The sequence below is a fragment of the Eretmochelys imbricata genome, chromosome 4, assembly GCF_965152235.1.
Source record: "Eretmochelys imbricata isolate rEreImb1 chromosome 4, rEreImb1.hap1, whole genome shotgun sequence".
NCBI classification, from domain to species: Eukaryota; Metazoa; Chordata; order Testudines; family Cheloniidae; genus Eretmochelys; species Eretmochelys imbricata.
Genome location: NC_135575.1, coordinates 56,723,513 through 56,742,997, shown reverse-complemented (window position 1 = coordinate 56,742,997; position 19,485 = coordinate 56,723,513). Strand labels below are relative to the sequence as shown.

At 35.8% G+C, this 19,485-nt stretch overlaps 1 protein-coding gene across 4 annotated transcripts in view; it reads right to left on the bottom strand.

The window, feature by feature from the left end:
* Positions 1–4,279: 4,279 nt before the first annotated feature.
* Positions 4,280–19,485, bottom strand: part of GAB1 (GRB2 associated binding protein 1) — a 143,708-nt gene continuing 128,502 nt past the window's right edge. For 2 of the 4 annotated variants that reach the window (XM_077815298.1, XM_077815296.1), the window contains 5 exons: positions 13,731–13,820; positions 10,559–10,652; positions 10,058–10,181; positions 7,189–7,311; positions 4,280–6,183 (listed from right to left, as the gene is read on the bottom strand). In XM_077815298.1, coding sequence (XP_077671424.1) covers positions 6,025–6,183; positions 7,189–7,311; positions 10,058–10,181; positions 10,559–10,652; positions 13,731–13,820 — 590 coding nt within the window. In that variant the 3' untranslated portion in view covers positions 4,280–6,024. The remainder of the gene's footprint in view (positions 6,184–7,188; positions 7,312–10,057; positions 10,182–10,558; positions 10,653–13,730; positions 13,821–19,485) is intronic. The other 2 variants (XM_077815299.1, XM_077815297.1) reach the window with 1 other exon arrangement.

The window sequence follows — 19,485 nt, the reverse complement described above, 5'->3', positions numbered from 1 at the left end:
CGCTCCTCCCACATACACCACTCAAGGGCAGTTGGAAAAGAGCCTCAAACAGCATATTTTAAAACCTTTTATATAACAATGTTCAAATTTTCATGGGCCCTTTTCAAGTTGGATATACCATATGGGGAGTTCTCATTTTATTTTTTTGAAGACATAATTTACATGGGAAGGGCTTAAACACACTGATGGGTGTTATTAAATACCCTAAAATATACAGAAAATGTGCTGATTAGTTGTGGGTAATAATTTTATACTTGAAAGGTGGCTAGAAAATTAAATGTGACAGTCTTCATTCTAGCACCTTTGATGCCCATATTTTATACTCTTTAGGAGAAATTTTTCTTATTAGGCTAAAATCAATTACCTTTTTATTAATTCTGTTTTTGTAAGATTTTCTTCTTGGTTTTTAATAGAGAGGGAAAGGCACTGGTTAATGCTCTATGGTTTAGAAACAGGAAAATAGTTCTCTTGGCTGTCAAATATTGCATAAGAAACACTAGCTTAATTTGAATTTACCAAAGTGCTTTTAGTTTATTATCTCTTGGGTGTACACATTACATTGCAAAATTCATTTTAAATAGCTAGAGAACAAAGTCAACCAAATGCATTTAATCTGAAAAAGGATAGGCAATAAACTCTTTCAAGGTAATTTAAATTTTAAATATTTTTTTAATAAATCTGCTACTTCTGTGAGCAAATTCCCAAATGAAATCTTGACAGTTATGTTCACAGAGATTTTCTTTAAAGGAGAAACTAAAAGTAAAATCCAGTGCTAACAGAAGTAGGTTATCCATTCATCTGATGGCACACCTCTCCGCTAGTCCCATGTCCCAACCTCTGCTGTCATCCCACTTCTGGTATTGTAAATCATCATCAGAAATGCTGAATCACAAAAACAGATTGTGGGAAACTAGTCAAGTAAAAGAAATTAATCAACACATCTCAACCTTTCTTCCTTTATTTTTATTGTCTCCCCCCTTTGGCCCTTGACAGGTTGAGACCTATACCTTGAGATACCTAGCTGCTTATTCAGTTTTAAAAAACAGCTTGGCTCTATATTTCATCTGCACCAATTAAAATGATTTTCTGCCAAGGGTGTAACTGTTCGATAGGCAAAAAATACGCACTTTTCAGAACTCGCTATCTGGTTAATATTTTCACACAATAATGAAGACAGGCAAGAAAGAAACCCTTCTAAAAGTGTTCAGTGCCACAACCTGGACCATTGAGCAAATGAGGAAAGCACTGAGGGTACACTTCCAAAGCTCACTTTGCCTTTGGATATTAATCAGTTACTCTGATTTTAAAGGGAAAAATCCAAACAAATTCAGTTAGAATACAACAGCCTTGCAAAACTGTATTCGCTCGAACACGCACGATAATTTTTTTCTGGAATGGGCAAGTAAATATCATTCCGTTTTTCATAAACAAAATTTAATAATAAAAAAGGGGACAGAAGACTTGTCCCTGGGCTGGTAAGTTTTCAGGACAATTTTGTAAGGTTGCAATGTAACACTAACAAGTGTTGGCTCTACTTAGAGCCAGAAATACTTTGAACACAATTGACTGATGCAATCAGCAATAGCGAACCTTAAATTCGTGATAAAAATCTCACTTAGCTCAGAATGCAGTGAGAAGTCTTCAGACTTGCCTGTGGCCCATTTTAGGTAATGGAGCAATGAAATCTAAATGACATGATTAAAATGAAAAGACTATGATTTGTCTCCTAAGCCATGTGTGTGGCAGTCTCAAAATTGCCGTAAGTGGACAGAATATTTAAAAAAGCTAAATTTAAAGTATTTGTGCAAAGTACATTTCTGAAGTGAGTTAGAATATAATGAACACACTCCACCCTTTTCCATCAGTGTCCCCTTATAGGCCTTTCACACAGATTTTGTGGTTTGCACATTTCAACAGCTTGTGAGGTCACACTCTTAATAAGCAATAGCTTGTGAAAGTATGGCCATTAGTACTTAACAGAAAAGAAACTGTTGACTTTTCGACATTCAGTGACACTGAAATACAGGAATTTTTGAAGTCAGTTTCTTAATACTCTAGGCACTCCAGAGTTTTTAGTATGCATGAATTTCTTTTTGATTTGTCTCTCTTTTTCTATTCTGTAATAGACCAATATATACTTTTTTTAAAACTTCCGAAATAAGGCAGAGTTCTGTTTAGTGTCTAAAGCATCTCAAGGAAGGGGAAAATTGTGAGAAGATTTGCTAGAGACAAATTTCAATGGCTAAGAAGAAATCAACTCTTACCTTGAAACTGAAAAACAGTTTTGAGTTGCTCAGATTAGATTCAAGTGGCATTTACTTTATTTTATAGATTTTGCCTTATGCCTTAAATTACCATTGTTCATTGTAAATAATGTGATAAATGATGCATCCATCCAGTAATTCACAATATACTTTATCAACAAAGCAATCTATAGCTTACCTGGTCCTTGAAAAGAACATAACACATCGCCAAGACAAACTCCTTTTGCAGTCACATCTATTGAGGTCCTTATAATAGCACCCATTACTGTAGTACCTGAGTGCCTCCATAAAGTTAGTAACTGAAAATCACAATAGGCCAGTGGTCTAGCTTTGCTTCTGCTTCCTCCAAATTTAGAATTCAGCACATTTTAAAATGTCAGAATCATAGTAACAGAACAGAGGAGCATGACAACAAATAGGCAGCATACAGTTCTACTTTAGCTATGTTATTAGAAACGAGGGACACTATACTGTATTAATACCACCCTCTCTTTGAATGTCCTTGTGGCAATACAGGCTGACAATAATGTAATGCCAAAAATGAATATGAAAAATACATTAAAATCCAACACAGTCAAGAAAACCACTCCAATATTATTTTTTAAAGCATTATGTCCACACTATCTGTAGCGTCTGGAAACTGGTGTTTGATAGTTTCTCTTTTAGGAAAACAAAACAAAAAACAAAAAAATACTCAATTTTTGCTCATTGAAACTAACATTATGGATGTTATTGAATTAAAATGTCTAATAAAATGGAAGCTATAACTCAAGTGAGGACATAAGTGCATACCAGATACATCATTCACCGCAAACTATGCCTGAAGTCTAGTCAAAGAGGGCTAAAGTTTTCAAACTTGGGTACCTAAAGTTAAGCACTGAGATCAAAAGGAGTCACAAGTGCTCAGAACCTCTGAAAAACCATTCATTTTAGACACCTATATATTGATATTGGTGCACAACTTCAGGAAACCCAGCTTTAAAAAAAAATTGGTCCTGAAGCACTTAAATGGTTGAAAGAGTCAAGGAAAGCTTCAGATTGCTACTTGTTTACTAAGCAGCAGAGTACTGGAGATAAAAATGTAATACTGAAAAACTGATAGTGCACAATCCTGACGGAGCCGCACTGTCATGGAGTGAAGGAGGGACAGAGCAGCATCCCCTTCCAGGGTATTGAGAGATTCTCTTTCACAAACACCTCTGTGACCCCTCTCACCACCCCCAAACTTTCCCATCTGAAGAGAATTAAAAGAAAACTCAATTTCAACCCCGTGTTTTGAGGCCTCCTCAATGTGTATTTCCATATAAGGGTACAATTTTGGCCTCGAGCCCCCTTATGGTAGCCCTTTGATAAGTACCATATTTATTGTTCAGAATAAATGAAAGGTCTGATTCTCCACTAAGATCAGTTTAAAACGGGAGTAACTCCTCTAAAGTCCGGTATACTTGTGAAGGATTGGTGCGAGAGGTAAATCAGACCCCACCATTTCTGCTTTAATAGTACAAAAAAAAAAATTAGAAATTAGTATCCCAAATAAGACTACCCCATATTACGTGGAGTACCAAACACATGCTTTGCTTATAGATACTTCAATTGCAGTACTGGTGAATAAGGAAAGTTTGCTCACCAGCAAGAATAATTATGCACAGTAACATTTCAGTCCTTGAAAGTGATGTGCATGAGTGGAAACCTGATACAGTTGCTCCTTTTTCTTTTTCTTTTTTAAAGACAGTCTAGTTATAATTAGCTCATACTTAGTTTCTCTCAAGACCATGGCAATAATTCCATTGGCTTCAACGGGACAGGAATTTGGTCCAATTTTGCAGTTTGGGGTTTTTTCTCAGCAACTTGCTTTTGAAAATATTTTTAGGTTTAGTTTTTTAGAAGTACTGTTTATTGTATCTACAATCTAGCAACTTCACAGAAAAAACTGTGTTTGGTAATTAGGCACTTTTCCCATATATCTTAATTTGTATTGTTTTGTGGTTCCATTGGACAGAGTTTACACATCAAAATTGAACAATCTGATTTATTTAAAATTCACCTCAAAATGCATTGTATTTAGTTTTTTTGTTAAAAAAGGAACATTCAAAGCATCAAAATATTACTAATTTAAAAAGAACCCTTGTTAAGAATAAAACAGTTTACATACTGTAAATTGGAAAAAAACCTATGGTAGATTAGGCAAAGTACTAAGGCCAGCATGACAGAAAACAAAACTAACACACGTATACACTCATTCAACACTTAAAAGGTCTGGACAAAAAGAGATAGTTTATTTAAAGGTATCTGTGTAAAAAAAAGTGTTAGTAAATTTTCAATCCAGATATAATTAATAAATTTAAGTCATTTATGTACTTGAAGAAAATCTATTTTCTTCCTGACAGCTAAATTATGGTTCTAAACCAGGGCAGAGTATTATTTGGAACTGGGATAGTGAACAAAAAGGATCACAGTACACAAAGCTTTAAATCCAGTACCAGGAAAAAGCAACAAGGGGATCAGTTACGTATAGTATCTATTTTATAAAAAATAGATATAAAATATCAGTTGCATAGGGATCTAAATATAAGGCAAAGCAGGAGATTAAGTAAAATAAAGATTGTAGAAAGGGCACTATAGTGTCAAAACATAGTATTTCCATTTGAATTACTATCTAATTCAAAATCACAGTATGGTGCTAGTACTACAAACAGAGAATGTCAAACTGTCCCATTAATTTCAAATTGAAAACCAACATTAGGACTTCTAAGAAATATAAAACTAAGTTCATTGTCTAAACCTGATCAGTGTATTAGCACAACAGTGCTTGGTACGTACCTGATTATTTATAAATTCTACCTTCTGTAAATAATATCAAGGTTACTACTTGTTAATAAGTGTGAGATCACAACATTACTGCATGCCATCAGTGGTTTGCAGGTTTACTTGACAATTAATTATTCAGTCTTAAAAGTGTAAGATCCCACCCTGCAGAATCTTCACCCAATGAACACAGAACACTGTCATTAATAAAATACAATAAACATTCCACCACTAATAACTAATGTTTAAGCCATGTTGCTAGATCCTAAAACCAATATAGTTCATTATTATTAACTCACAGCAATTTTTGTTAGGAAGGTAACCTGTAGACTTCCAAATATTCTTTGCATGTATTAAATATAAAAACAGTATGTAACTAACGTTTATTTCTTGACATTTCAAGTAGATTATTAAATTGTGACACTACTGCTAAATCATTTCTAAGTTGTTAAAATGACGTTCAAACATTAATTTCCATATCTACAAATAGCTTAATTAACCTAGAATTGTAATGTATAGTAGTGTAAGAAAAAATTCTCAAAATGAATTCGTCATTAAAATTCATTGACTGGGAATACCTGAACCAACATTTTAACTGAAAAAGTGCATAAACATAGTAATACTACAAATGTGTTAAATGAAGAACAAAAGGTTTTCTGGGAGCCAAGCAATAGTATTTTTACACATTATTTACATTTGATGAATTATCCAGAGACAGGGGGCACAATTTAAGGTTTTAAGATTTCTTTGATGTATTTAAAACGTCCTCTGACTTCGAGTTCTTTGATATATTTTAAGCGTTCTTTGACTTCCATCTATTCATTCAGGAAGCTACACACCAGTGAATTGCCAAGTACTGTTCAGTCAAGCAACATGGCAGTTATGATTCTGTATTTCATCAGAATTCATTGTGATAAATGATAGTTCTTTTGTTCTTTGAGGAATAGTAGAATTTTCATTTTACACTTTTAGTTGGGGTTTCAGATTCTGTAGACTGCCTCCCATCAGTCCATGCTTCTCGCGTGCTCTTCAGTGCTAGTGTTTTCTGTTGGTCGACCACAACATAATCCACTCGTTCATCTGCCACACTGCTCCCTGAACCACTGCTTTTTTTCTGGAAAGGGGAGAGTGAGAAAAAGGCATTAACCTATATTTACAATAAAATGAAGCCAGGTTCATTTGCAATAGAGCTATGAGTGTAATAAGTATTTTTTTTTAAATAATACTACATACACAGAGTACTACCTACTCTATTCAACATATTGCACATGTTTTTGTTGAACATAATCTTAAGATAGAGGACAATAAAACTCTGAAAGACATCTCTGATAAAAACTTGCACTTTGTAACAAGACAGCAGGCAACACTGATGATCACGTATAATAGCTCGCAATTTTGCTGATATTTGAAAAAATACAAATGAGGGTTGAGAGCGGTCGGGGAATCTGAGGGGGAAGGACTGGGGAAGGTATAATCATAGAATAGTAGGATTGGAAGGGAACTCAAGAGGTCATCTAGTCCAGTTCCCTGCACTCATGGCGGGACTAAGTATTATCCAGGCCATTGATACAAACACAGCCTGCTTAAGATTTTATTTTAATAGCTCCCAGTTACACAAGATAAGGCTTGTATAAAATACTAAGATTCGGGATTCCAGGGAAGAAATCCCAAGAGGAAAATACTTGATCTACTGTGCAATCATTGAAAGTTCACCGAAACGTTGCTATGTGTACTCAAGTTGTAGACACAGGCACTTCCCATACTGATAAACTACATGACAGTTAAGTGACGCGAGACCTGTGTAACTCTCAGAAAGAGGTGGTGAGTAAAGTTGATCAAGGATTTGACTTCTCTTATCATGTCTTGACAGACCAAGGTAAAAGCCCCATGCAAATCTGTCATTAGGATATATTATAACTTTCCCAGAGGGGTGCAATATGGCTTCCATGACTGGCCACAATAGATACCTGCTAGCTAATCAGGGCGAAGCTGCTGAGCTGCTTTTCTTTTTCATTGAGTCAGAGAATCCAATCTAAATTTTCAACACCTCACACATTCTTCACGCAGCTCAGGTTTGTACATCAGATCAACCTTTTTTTAAAACAGTCATTTTGTTTACCTTACGAGGTGGAGTAGATTTCCCAGAATCTAGATCCAGATCTAAGTATTCTACTTGTTTATCTCCTTTGGGTTTTACCATAGGGCTACTTCCGCCATCAAGACTGTTGCTGCCGAACAAAATCTGAAATTATAATGAAAAATAATCAAGTCAACAACAATGAACATTCGAACATTTTGCTCAATCTATTAAACACTATCTACAGAGTCAAGATTTGGGAACTCATCAAAGAGATCTCCTGGTCTGATAAATAATTCATATTTTATAGCCTACTGTTAATGAACTAACAATATTCTAAAAAAAATTAAGTTTAACTAATGTTGATCTTGGGACACAGAGTCAAAAGATAGGAAAAAAAATCAAGTTTCAGGTAGACACTCCAAAAAGATTGTGTCTAATTTCTACATACGAGTGAGCTAAGGACAATCTATGGATTTTCTGATTGGCACTCTGTGTCTCGAGTTTAACATTACTTAAATAAAGAATTTTGTATTTCACTGTATTGCTATTAATAGTCATTTGATAAAAACTAAGCCTTACAATACCAGTAAAGTTTTGAAAAAAACCTTTTGCATTTAATTCAAAAACTTTCATAACAACTAATCTGAAAATCCAAAAGAATTATTCAGTTGATAAAACTGCAGGATTAATCTAACTAGAAAATTTGGACAGGGCTGCCTAAAATAAACTAAATTGTATTGCATGAACCTAGTTTTCAATTAGCCCAGATTTTTACCACCTCACCTCCTCTGTCCTCTCCCAGCCTGATCCCTCCCTCTTAACAGGTGTTATAGGAACAGTACAATAGAAGGACTCTTCTCTAAAAGATAAAGAAAAAAAAAGGAAGACAGAGGGCAGCAGTCAGCAAAAAATGAAGAGCAAGGCAGAAGGAAAGACAGGGTAAGGCTGACAGCAACTTGAAAGAAAATGCTGAATATTGCTCATTTAACTAAATTAAACAGAAGTATGACATGTAGGAACAAGATACATTAAAGTCAATGACAGGAAAGGATGAGAAAATTATGGACCCTTTTTTAAATTGTAGTTAAAACAATGTAAAGTTTCCAAAAACTTTATATAATCAGTGCATTTTATAAACCTAAAGCTTTGTAGCCATCTCAAGATCACTGGCAAACGCCCCCTCCCCAATGCTTAAAGAGTTAATTTAGTGGGGGTTGTTCTGTTTTGTTTTTTTAAATTCCATTACACAATTTATTCCACTATTACCAATGTCTTTAACAGTAGGAGGTAACATGGACAAGCAAAAATGGCTAGGATTTAAAAAGCTGAGTCAATTAAGCATCTGAGTTGTTTGTTAGGAACTTCTTTGAAAGGGTTTACTGTAAATATATACTGTATTTCATTTATAAAATACAAGTTTCATTGTCTGTATCATTGTTTCTGGCATGTGTAAAAGCATATTACTCTTTATGTAGAAAAGGGTCTATATTTCACACAATTACACAAGCAGGATGTGTCCATTAAAAACAAAAAACAACGTCTTAAAATATAATTAAAAGAAAACAAAAGGGATTTGGTACCATAATCTAGAAGAATGAGAGATGTAAGACGGTAGAAAATTTTCTAAGCAATGGGCCAGTCCTCTAGATATGAAATTAAACATATTAAGTTTTAAAATTGAATTTCTTAAGTGGCATCTTGGTCTAGTGTATTGAACACAGAATCAGGAAACAGAAATGCCTGATTTCTAATTCTGATTCCGCTACTGATGTGCTGCATGGCTGAAGGTAATTCACAACCACTGTGTCTCAATTTCTCCATCTGTCAAATGGGATATTCCACTGCTTACTTACCAGTAACTCCTTCACAAGGCTGTTGTGAGGATCAGTTAATGCCTGTACAGTGCTTTGAACTATTACTATTTGTATTTTAATTCCTACTAAATAAGAATCTAAGCAACACTTAGATACTAAGTGATGAACACTATGTAAAAACTTAAAATAGCTAAGATGGGCCTGAGTTGAAAAGTTTGGCTACAGATATTATGACCTTTCCCAAAATTCAAGGGTGCTCTGAACTATATTTTGGTTTAGGAATGTACTAACCTTTTATTTTAAAATGCTACTGCAAATTCTTGCTTCTATTTGGGTAAAACACGTATCACTCATGATACATTTCAGTGAAAACCTAAATGAAATGTACACACAACTAATAACTTCTACACTGTATCTGATGTGAGCAAGTGAAATGAAATTTAATTCACTTTTGCTAACAGTTTCTTGGATGACTATACTGAAAGCAAAACGCTATCTGAAAAAAAAAGTAGACAATATAATTATTAACATTTTATCTTGTATATAAAATGTCTCCTATTTTTTTTAAAAAGAAGTATAATAAACATATACATATTTTTAGAAAAACTTGAAAAAGAAATATCAATGGAGATTTCTTATGACTTTTTTGTTCCTTCCATGTTTCTTGCAATGTTTACTTGCAACATTTTTTTTCCAAAAGGCCTCTGGATTGGCTTGAGAATACTAGCATTATTTATTTCCACTGAAACTGATTACTTACTGACACGTAGCCCCAGGAACAAAGATTACAGAAAGGAAGAGACAGAGACCTTGGGAAAGAACATATTTTAAAACACTTTGTTCAAAAGGTGTCTTACTTTCAACCTATATTGTAGACATACTAACCTTCCTCTTTATTGAGCAACTCTACTCTTAACTTTCTCACTGCCACAGTATTAAAACAAAGCTAAAATTCTACAGAGATAAATAGTTTTTGGTTTTGATGCAGAAAATGTAAAGAAAGGTTTGTTGACTGGAAGAAGGATTTGTGTTTGCATAATTTAAAAATAAGGACTGCACAGGAAGAGAGTAGTTAAGATGTAGATTTTACATACTGGGTCTTCAGTGGACTGATTTGGATTCATGGGTACATAATTCTCTTCACTGTCATGCGAGTCACTGCTGGAAGTTGTGCTATGCACTGAATCCGGTCTGGGAGACATAGGAAACCTGGAGGAGCTAATTACCAGGAATTATTTTACAAACAATCAAACTAGAATATTTTAAAACTCCTGGTAAACAAAAAAAAAGTATATTAGAGCTTAAACTCTTATCTGTCAGCTTTACCAGGGTTGAGTTTTCTGGTTATACATTTTCTTTTTTATTTAACAAATGATACTGCACAACACACATATATACATCTGACACATGCTTGCACACATGGCTACGCATGCGTGCGTACACACACACACACACACACACACTCTCTCTCTCTCTAAAAGGAAATCTCAGTCTCTGCTGGAGAGGCTGAAAAAGGAAAGATCGGAGATATATTCATTAATGCTCCAGTAAAAAGAAAATAAATCCTCTAAAGTAAGAAAAGCTAAGAGACTTACTCTCGTGCAAAACTTCGGGTGATAGGAGATCTAACTGGGGCTTGCAATTCTTCCCATTCTGGCAGGGGTTTTATTTCTAGTGGAGCTGGTTTTGCTATATAAAAAACAAACAACAATCTTAAAGCACAGAACATTTGAAAACAAATCCAAATTCAGCAGCTATTCTAAGGCTAACAATGCACAGAAATCAATATAATTATGTTTATTTTAAGTTGCCACTGAGTAAAAGATTTCCATATAAACCCCAAAATACACTTATCAGGAAATGTTCACTTCTGAAAGAGGTTTCTGAACCACTGTCTGTATTATAAACATTCCAAAATAATTATGATGTTGCTAGCAATGAGTGCTACCACTATTAGAGAATTTTGAAAGCTGAATATTAACATGTGATTCTATTCTGAAAAGGGAATCTGAAAATGGCACTCTAGGGTTCTATGTTTATTGTGCCACAATGACTTATCAAATTGGCTCAGTTCACAAGTAAAAGGTAGGGTTGATTGGTTGCTAGCCTTTTATTTAAAAATTGCCAGTCCTGCAAACTCTAGATCTGAAATATTTTCTTGGATCATAGACCTTTGTCAATAATAAAGACTCTGCAGACCCAATTCTGCATTCACTTACACATTTGCAATCCCATTGTTAAGCCTGCAGAGGTGAAAGTGAGGGCCCTTTAACTCCGGGGTGGAGAAACTTTTTGGCCTGAGGGCCACATCCGGGTATGGAAATAGTGTGGCAGGCGATGAATGCTCATGAAATTGGGGGTTGGGGTGTGGGGGGGGTGCAGGCTCTGGGGTGGGGCCGGAAATGAGGAGTTCAGGGTGCAGGAGGGGACTCTGGCAGGGAATTGAGGTGTGTGTGGGGGTGTGTGGCTGGGGATGAGGTGTTGGGGGTGCAGGAGGGTGCTCTGGGCTGGGACCGAGGGTTTCAGAGGGTGGGAAGGGATCAGGGCTGGAGCAGGGGGTTGGAGCATGTGGGGGGGGGATCAGGGGTGCAGGTTCTGGGCGACACTTACCTCAAGCAGATCCTGGAAGCAGCGGCATGTCCCCCCTCTGACTCCTATGCAGAGGCAAGGCCAGACGGCTCTGTGCGCTGACCCATCCGCAGGCACCGTCCCTGAAGCTCCCATTGGCCATGGTTCCTGGCCAATGGGAGCTGCGGGGGCAGCGCCTGGGGCAGGGGCAGCGTGCGAAGCCTCCTTGCTGCCTCTACCTGTAGCAGCCAGAGCGGGGGCATGCTGCTGCTTCCGGGAGCTCCGCAGAGTCACGTCATGTGATGAGCAGGGCAAGCCCTGGATTCTGCTCCCCAGCTGGAGCTCGAGGGCTGGATTAAAATGTCTGAAGGGCCAGATGTGGCCCCCCAGACTGCAGTTTGCCCAACCCGCTTTAACTGGAATTTAGTTAACAAAATTGATGAGGCATGAGTCAGAATAGAATCCAGCTCAGTCTTCCATGGGTGATTTAGTTCTCTGTACTGCTTAACTTGAGAGAAAAGCAGAAGAAAAACATACCAGCACCATTAATCAGATAATAGGATTCTGAGTAAGGTGCCATTTTTACATAATTTTCAGAGTAGAACCACACCTTAAACTAAAACTGAAATTAAATATAAGTGATTTTGAGCCCTAAAAAAAACAATGGATTTCTGTACTGCAAGACTTATAGGGAAGTCTATTTATCATCAATCTTAATTTCTCTCATACTTGCCATTTAAAAATACAAATATTATTTTGAGAAGGTAGTTATGAAATTATTATGAACGCTATTAGAGGTTTTTTTTACAAAACAAACAAAATTATATATCAGCTACACAGGATTGTTGACAGCCCATCTGACTGCTCCAAGACCAACCTACTTACCAATATCAAACATCAGCCAGTTTAAAACTAGTTCATACACAGTGAAACCTGTCAAAGTGACCACTTGTGGGACTGACAAAAATCAATTGCTTAACAGAGGTGGTCTTATAAGGGGGAGCAGAACTGTACTCATTACAGCTAGGGGGACTATTTTGAGGCACTGTTAGGATAGAACTTTATCTAAGAAGGTAAGCCCTTGGTACAGATTTCTATGTAAATGGTTTTTTTTAAATTGAAATGTTACAGATAAGTAATTATTGGATTTAATCGCACCAAACTGTTCTCTACTGCAGTTAAAATGTAGTAGCTCAAGAGGTATCAGCATACATCAATAACTTACGATAAACAAGGTTCTGCCACCTTAATTCATGCTTAGCAGCAACTTATTTATCAGGTAGTCCCACTGATTTAAAAAAATCCCAATAATTTATTTCTGTGAACTACTTAAGGAATAAGGTACTACTCAACGTGAGTTAGGGTGGCAGAACTGAACCTTACCTAAGCAACAAGCACACAACAGGATGAGTGGCTATGATGGATATCAACACAGATCAAGTGCTTTATAAGGCATGAGGCTGAATGGAAGCTGCACTCAACAGCCCAAGTACAACTACTGTATCGTTAGAAATGTGGTAAGGTCTTGATCCAAAGCCCAATGAAATCAGCAAGAGTCAGTCTATCAATTTAAATGGACTTTTAATCAGGCCTTAAATGCACCCGATGAAGCACGATTTTTAAAAAAGAAAAAAAAAGTTTGACATTTGTGATTTGTCCTAGCCCATGTGAATGCACTGGATACCGACACAGTTAGTGCCTATAATAAACCAGTCCAACTCCACCTTCATAATGCTCATTTTAAAAATATAAATGAAATCATTGTACTAATAGATAGTCACAGGATCAATCTCTTTGACTGCACCTTGACATTTAGCTAACAGCAGATTATTAACTTGTGACATTTATATTATCTCTTAATTAGAAGTTATTTCAAACAACATGCTGGTAGATCACATACCCTTATTTCTAAATAAACAGATACAAAATTAAATCTGAAATATGAGCAGCTATAAACTGAACAGAGCAAAACTTGTATGTGTAAGTGTTAATTTCTGGTAAATCTTTACGTATACTATTCAGGATGTAAGAATGTTTTCCCCTGCATGGGAAACACTTTTGATTAGTAAGTAAAATGTGTCCAATATCTTAGATTACAACACTAGCAATGACAGTGCTTTATTAGAGTTTAACCTTTAAAAGAAACATACTTTTTTTAAAAAAACAAAGTCCCATACAACATGCAGTGCTAGTACATACCCTTTCTTCTTGTAGCAAAGTCACCTATGGTTTGTGAATCAGTTCGCTCTAAACCATGTGGTTTAGGTCTTAAAATTTTAGGACTTTGACCTAATTGGTAAAAAGAAGACTCTCTTAATATAATGTTCATTTTATGATTGGAAAAATGGAACTCTATAAATAAGCAGCAGAACCCCTTGCAGAAAGGTTAACTGCATAAGCATAAGCAAGCTGCTGAGGGAAAGTTTTACAGCCCAGCTAGGTCTCATGCCAGGGCTTAAGCACCACGCTTTAAAGGAACAAAACACTGCATGCAAGAAGCTTGTCTGAAGCAAGTAAGATGTATCTAAAAGGTAGAAAGCTATTTAAAAAAAAAAAAAAGACATTTCTGTTGAATTACAATTTTTAAAAGTAGTTTTGTATAAAAAGTTGCCATGTTAGAGGAACATTTAACAAGATATGGAAAATGGTTATCCTTTAAAATGTAGGTTAAAATGAAATGGTAAACGATAGTTTAAATTAATTTCCACTACATTAATCCTTAAAAACCCACAAAGTCCCTTTATTTTTCTTCCATCTAAGTCTTTTGGCAGTGTTTTTCATACTATATTTGCTGACCTGTCTCCCAAAGGCCTGTATCAAGCTTCTTTCTGACCCTGAGGAAGCAGACATGACTTTCTCTTGGTGTCAAAGTCATTCTGTAGAGGACTAATTCCAGGTTTAATTATGGGCCATGGGCTGTGGTATAAACTTAAATCTGCATACGTCTGATCCAGAAGAACTCCCATTGATGTTAACAGGAGGTCTGCATAAAGAGCTAGAGTAGGTAGACTGTGGCCTTGATGTTATAAATAAAGGCAAACGTTTCAGATCTGAGTTCCGAAAGACAGGCTCCTGAATCCATATTTAGGAACGCAAATAAAGAAGTGTCCTAATTTTCAGAAGTGCTTACTACCTGCTACTCCCATTTATTTACAAACCTCACTTTAGGCACCCAGGTTTGAACAATTTGGCACAAATTTTTCCTATAGCTATTTATTATTCAGCGTCTTACTGTTGTATTCATAGATATTGTTATATTCGGACGATATGCTACCCTTTATGACCACTGTATTTTTTACCTTTATTTCTCTTTCTGACCCATCTTCCTTTCCCTATTTCTCCTCTCCCAGCCTAGTCTTTATCTCTCTCCTTCTTTTGTCCCTCTGCATTGTTCTCCCTGGAGTAAATCCCAAATCTCCCCCCTCTCTCCATAGGCTTCATTACCATTCCCTTCACTGTCCTAGCAGCTTAAATGATCAGCAATGAAATAGTTAATGTTAAGCTGTAAAGTGTCACCATCAAATTAAAAGGGAATGAGATTGGTGGAGGGCAGTGACTGGAAAGCGGGGAGTTCACAGCTTTTGTTTCAGGCTAGCTGCAGACTCAAAAAGACAGCACTATATCGGTTTATAACTTCTTAACATTTAAAATTATTAGTAAGAAAAACATCCAAACATAGGTCAGAATATTGACATACTTTAGGCCTAATCCTTTCAAACAGGTCAAACAGCAGATACTGTTTCAGTGTGTTTCACACAGGTTTGAGTAACTACAACAGCTAACTAGATAGGCTTAACTACAAACTCTTGCTAAGTTGTGAAGTAAATTTCTCTTTTACTTTTTTCTTCTATTGTATATACTTCAGATCTATAAATTTGAAATAGAGATACAGGAGCTCAAGCTATAATATCTGATACAGCACAGTATAATGTTATTACTAGATTACACAAATCTTAATTGACACGTTTGAGATGTAAGAAACTATATTAGAAAATTACAGCTATCTAAATGCATTCTGTAATAGACCCCTTCAAGGAAGTTTAATTGCTTAAGCAACCTAACCACAAAATACTCCATATAGTTAATACCAGGTTGTCCATTTTAAATACATATGTGGTCAATGTAATTGTAAAGAGTGAATCATCATAGAGCAGGTCGGTTTCTAGTGGGGGCTTGCCAGTATCTGTTCTTAGCCCTATACTATTTAACATTTTAAATCAATGACCTGAAAGAAAATATATAATCACTACTAATTAAGTTTGCAGATGATACAAAAATTGGGGGAGAGGTAAATAATGAAGAGGACAGGTCACTGATGCAGAGCGATAGGGATCACTTGGTAAACTGGCTGCAAGCAAACAATTTGCATTTTAATATGGCCAAATGTAAATGTACACATCTAGGATCAAAGAATGTAGGCCATACTTCAAGGATGGGGGATGATATCCTGGGAAGTTAGCTGTGAGATGTGCTAAGTGTTTCAAAACATTCAGCCTACATATCACAGATTTTGCAGTCAAGAGAACTGACAACTTCTTAGACAAAGAAGAAAAGAGTTTTGAATTGTCTTGTAAGCTAAAGATTTTAACCACTATTTGAAACTTTGGTTCAAGTGGCGTAAGACCTGGTGGTACTGATGAAATTCCAAAAGAGTTAGAATAGCTTCAGAATTATTACCTGCATGTTACGTTCTGGGTTTCCTGTGTGACAGTCTTGTGCATGTATCAGTGGCAAAACTTGGCTATGAGTATCATCTGGACAAGGTAATTCAGAACTGAATTTACACTCTTTGATAATTAAATAACTTGTCAAAACTTCTAAATCCTACCATAGAATTGCTTGGTTGAACTCACGTGAGCAGTCCCATAATTCCATTGGCATATAAGCTTGATTGGAAATAAATAAGTATACCTAGTCACATTGATAGCCAAATCACCCACCCACTCATTACTAGTAAAGAACTAGGATAAAAGTTTGCCTTTATAAGAAGATTTTGATAAAACTGTGAATTAATTTAACTGATTTATTATCTCTTGAAAACTAACATTCCACGTTGTGGTCAATTTTTCTGTCTTTGAACACTAGAATCTAACCATCTTTATTTTGCTTTTTGTAATTTTTTTAATCTGCTTTAAAAGCTATTTTGGCTAATAAAATGCATCAATTTATAATAATTCTTCACTCTGTACTTATGCTAAGGAGCACAGATCCAAAGAACACTGAGAAACCTAGCAGAGGTAAGTGATTAATTAAATTATTTAACCAATGTATATTGTATAAACTATCTTTAATGTGGCTGGTAGGTGTCCAACCCACTACCATGACTTGTAATTCGAGCTCTGTTAATGTTCTATGTGGTCTTGAGCAACTTACTCAACCTTTTTATGTTGCAGTTTATGTAATACAGGGTATATACACTTACCTACGTCAATCGTAATTTATTGTTTGCAAAGGGCTTTGAAATTCTCTATGCAGCAGCAGGAAGAGCAACACAAAGAGCTTTCCCATATCTCAAGAGCTGAACATACTGAATCCATAGTACTTTCAACTCCTGCCATCAAAGGAGATTGGGGCCAAAACAATGACTTGATGGCAACATATTGTTCTGCTACCAAACTGCCAGGATGACCCAGTCCCACTATTTCAATATGTCAGATTTAAAGCTTTTGTAGGAGACATTTTTGTACAAATTAAAAACAAAGACGATCTCTGCTCTGTCATTAAAAGTCCTCTATATTATTCCTCTCTGTCTCTCTCTAAATATATATTTCTATGCACCTATCATCATTAGTCTCAAGGCTTCCTATTAATTACCCAGAAAACATCAGTTCTATCACTATCTCAGATTTTTCTATCATGCTTCTGACTGATGCATCTTAGTACTGTAATTAGACTTCATTAAGTGTCGATGAAAAGTGGATTCCATAGTGGGGTCAGCTCTTTGCTTCTTCCAAGTTGCAGGAAGCTGCTTTTAAGAAGCTGCTTTTAAGAAAAAAGATGCTTTTAAAAAGCAATTACCTCATACTCCAGTAGATTACTTTCCGAGCAGAGTGAGACTTGGTGACTGTCTTCTAAGAGATGAGGGACTGTCCTTCAGCTTTATTTATTGTGGGTGGGAGAGTAACGAGATGTGGTTTGCATTGTGCTCCAAAATTGCCTAGATTTAGGCTCATTTAATCTCTGGTAGTAAGAACAAAGGAAAGGATCCGACATATTGTCTAAGGGGCATTTGTCTGGTAATTTAAGTCCAAAATTTAAGTTTTATAAATTATTTTTAAACAAAAACTTAATATAAATTTTTCATGAAAATAATAAAAAAATGAAAACAATTTTGTTTACATTTAAAACATTATGTTCGAGCATTTGCAACTAGATACTACAATGTTGTACTAATATGCAAGAAACAAAAATTAAAAAGACTATAAATGAAATGGATTATAAAACAGAAGTGAGACTAACTAGTGGAGTACAAAAGGCAAAAAAAATGGAGAACACAGTTTTTGTTTTTAATAAGCAATGATATTTGTAACTGTTAAATAGATTTGTTTAATAAAATGCAATTTAAGTTGGTAATGTAATGCTCTATACAGATTCCACTTCATCCATACATAAATTATTTTGGGATACAAATATTGTGCAATGGGACTTCAGGCTGAAGGGTAACTAATAAAGTGTAGTTTTCTGAAAAACTGTGGTAAATAAAACTGTCAAACAGAAAGAGCACTTATGGATCTATTGTCAGAGTGTACCCCATCACACATGATTTCTCCTCCAAGAATTTCAGACCAATGCTCCTTTTGTCTGAGAAATTGTCAGGAGTAGCCCATCTGGCACATACTATTTTTGTATCCAACAAAGGTTTAAACTGAAAACAGAAGTCTTAATATCAGAGGGGTAGCCATGTTAGTCTGTAACCACAAAAACAACTAGGAGTCCGGTGGCACCTTAAAGTGCCACTGTCTGAACAGTTGTACTTTTTGATGCTAGCTTTCTCTTCATGCTTACTACACAAGACTAAAAAAGAGAAATGTCATTAATGCTTCTACAAAAACAATGAGGAGTCTGGTGGCACCTTAAAGACTAACAGATTTATTTGGGCATAAGCTTTTGTGGGTAAAAACCCCACTTCTTCAGATGCAAGAAGATGATGTATCTAAAGAAGTGGGGTTTTTACCCACAAAAGCTTATGCCCAAATAAATCTGTTAGTCTTTAAGGTGCCACCAGACTCCTCATTGTTTTTGTAGAAGCATTAATGACATTTCTCTTTTTTAGTCTTGTGTAGTAAGCATGAAGAGAAAGCTAGCATCAAAAAGTACAACCGTTCAGACAGTGGCACAATCTTTCATTACAACAGCAATGACCTAACATTTTTGGTTTTTATGACACTTAAGCTCTTCAGGGCAGGGAATGTCATTAGTTTTGTGTATAGCTCAGCACACTGTCACTGAAAAACAAATACAGAGTAAATCTAAGATTTTTGTTAAAGACTGATATTTTTGGACCACTTAGTGTTGGCTGCTTGGTTTGTTGCATCAGAAAAACTCCATTTAAATGCCAGTGCCATTTATATCATAGTAATTCAGGGCTTAAAATTAAAAAGGTAAATCTACCAACATGATAGAAATACATGCCCTGTTAATGCAGTTTCCTGGCCACGACCAACAGGACTCTAATCCTCACAACCAGACAGAGAGATCAGAAGTAGGAATTCTAGGCCACTGCCTCATTTGGAGTGGGAGATGGAGGGGAGAAAGCCAGTATTCAGCAAATTAGGTGTCCCAAATGGCAGTTGCTTTGCCCTTATCAAAAAGTACTGACCAGGGGGGTTAAAAGGAACAGGAATTCTGGGTCTCTATTTTCAAAAACCTAATTAAAGGAAACGGAAATTTACATTTGTATTTACTTTGGGCCAGCTGTCTTCTGGCATTCAGGACAATATTCTGGAATTTCTAC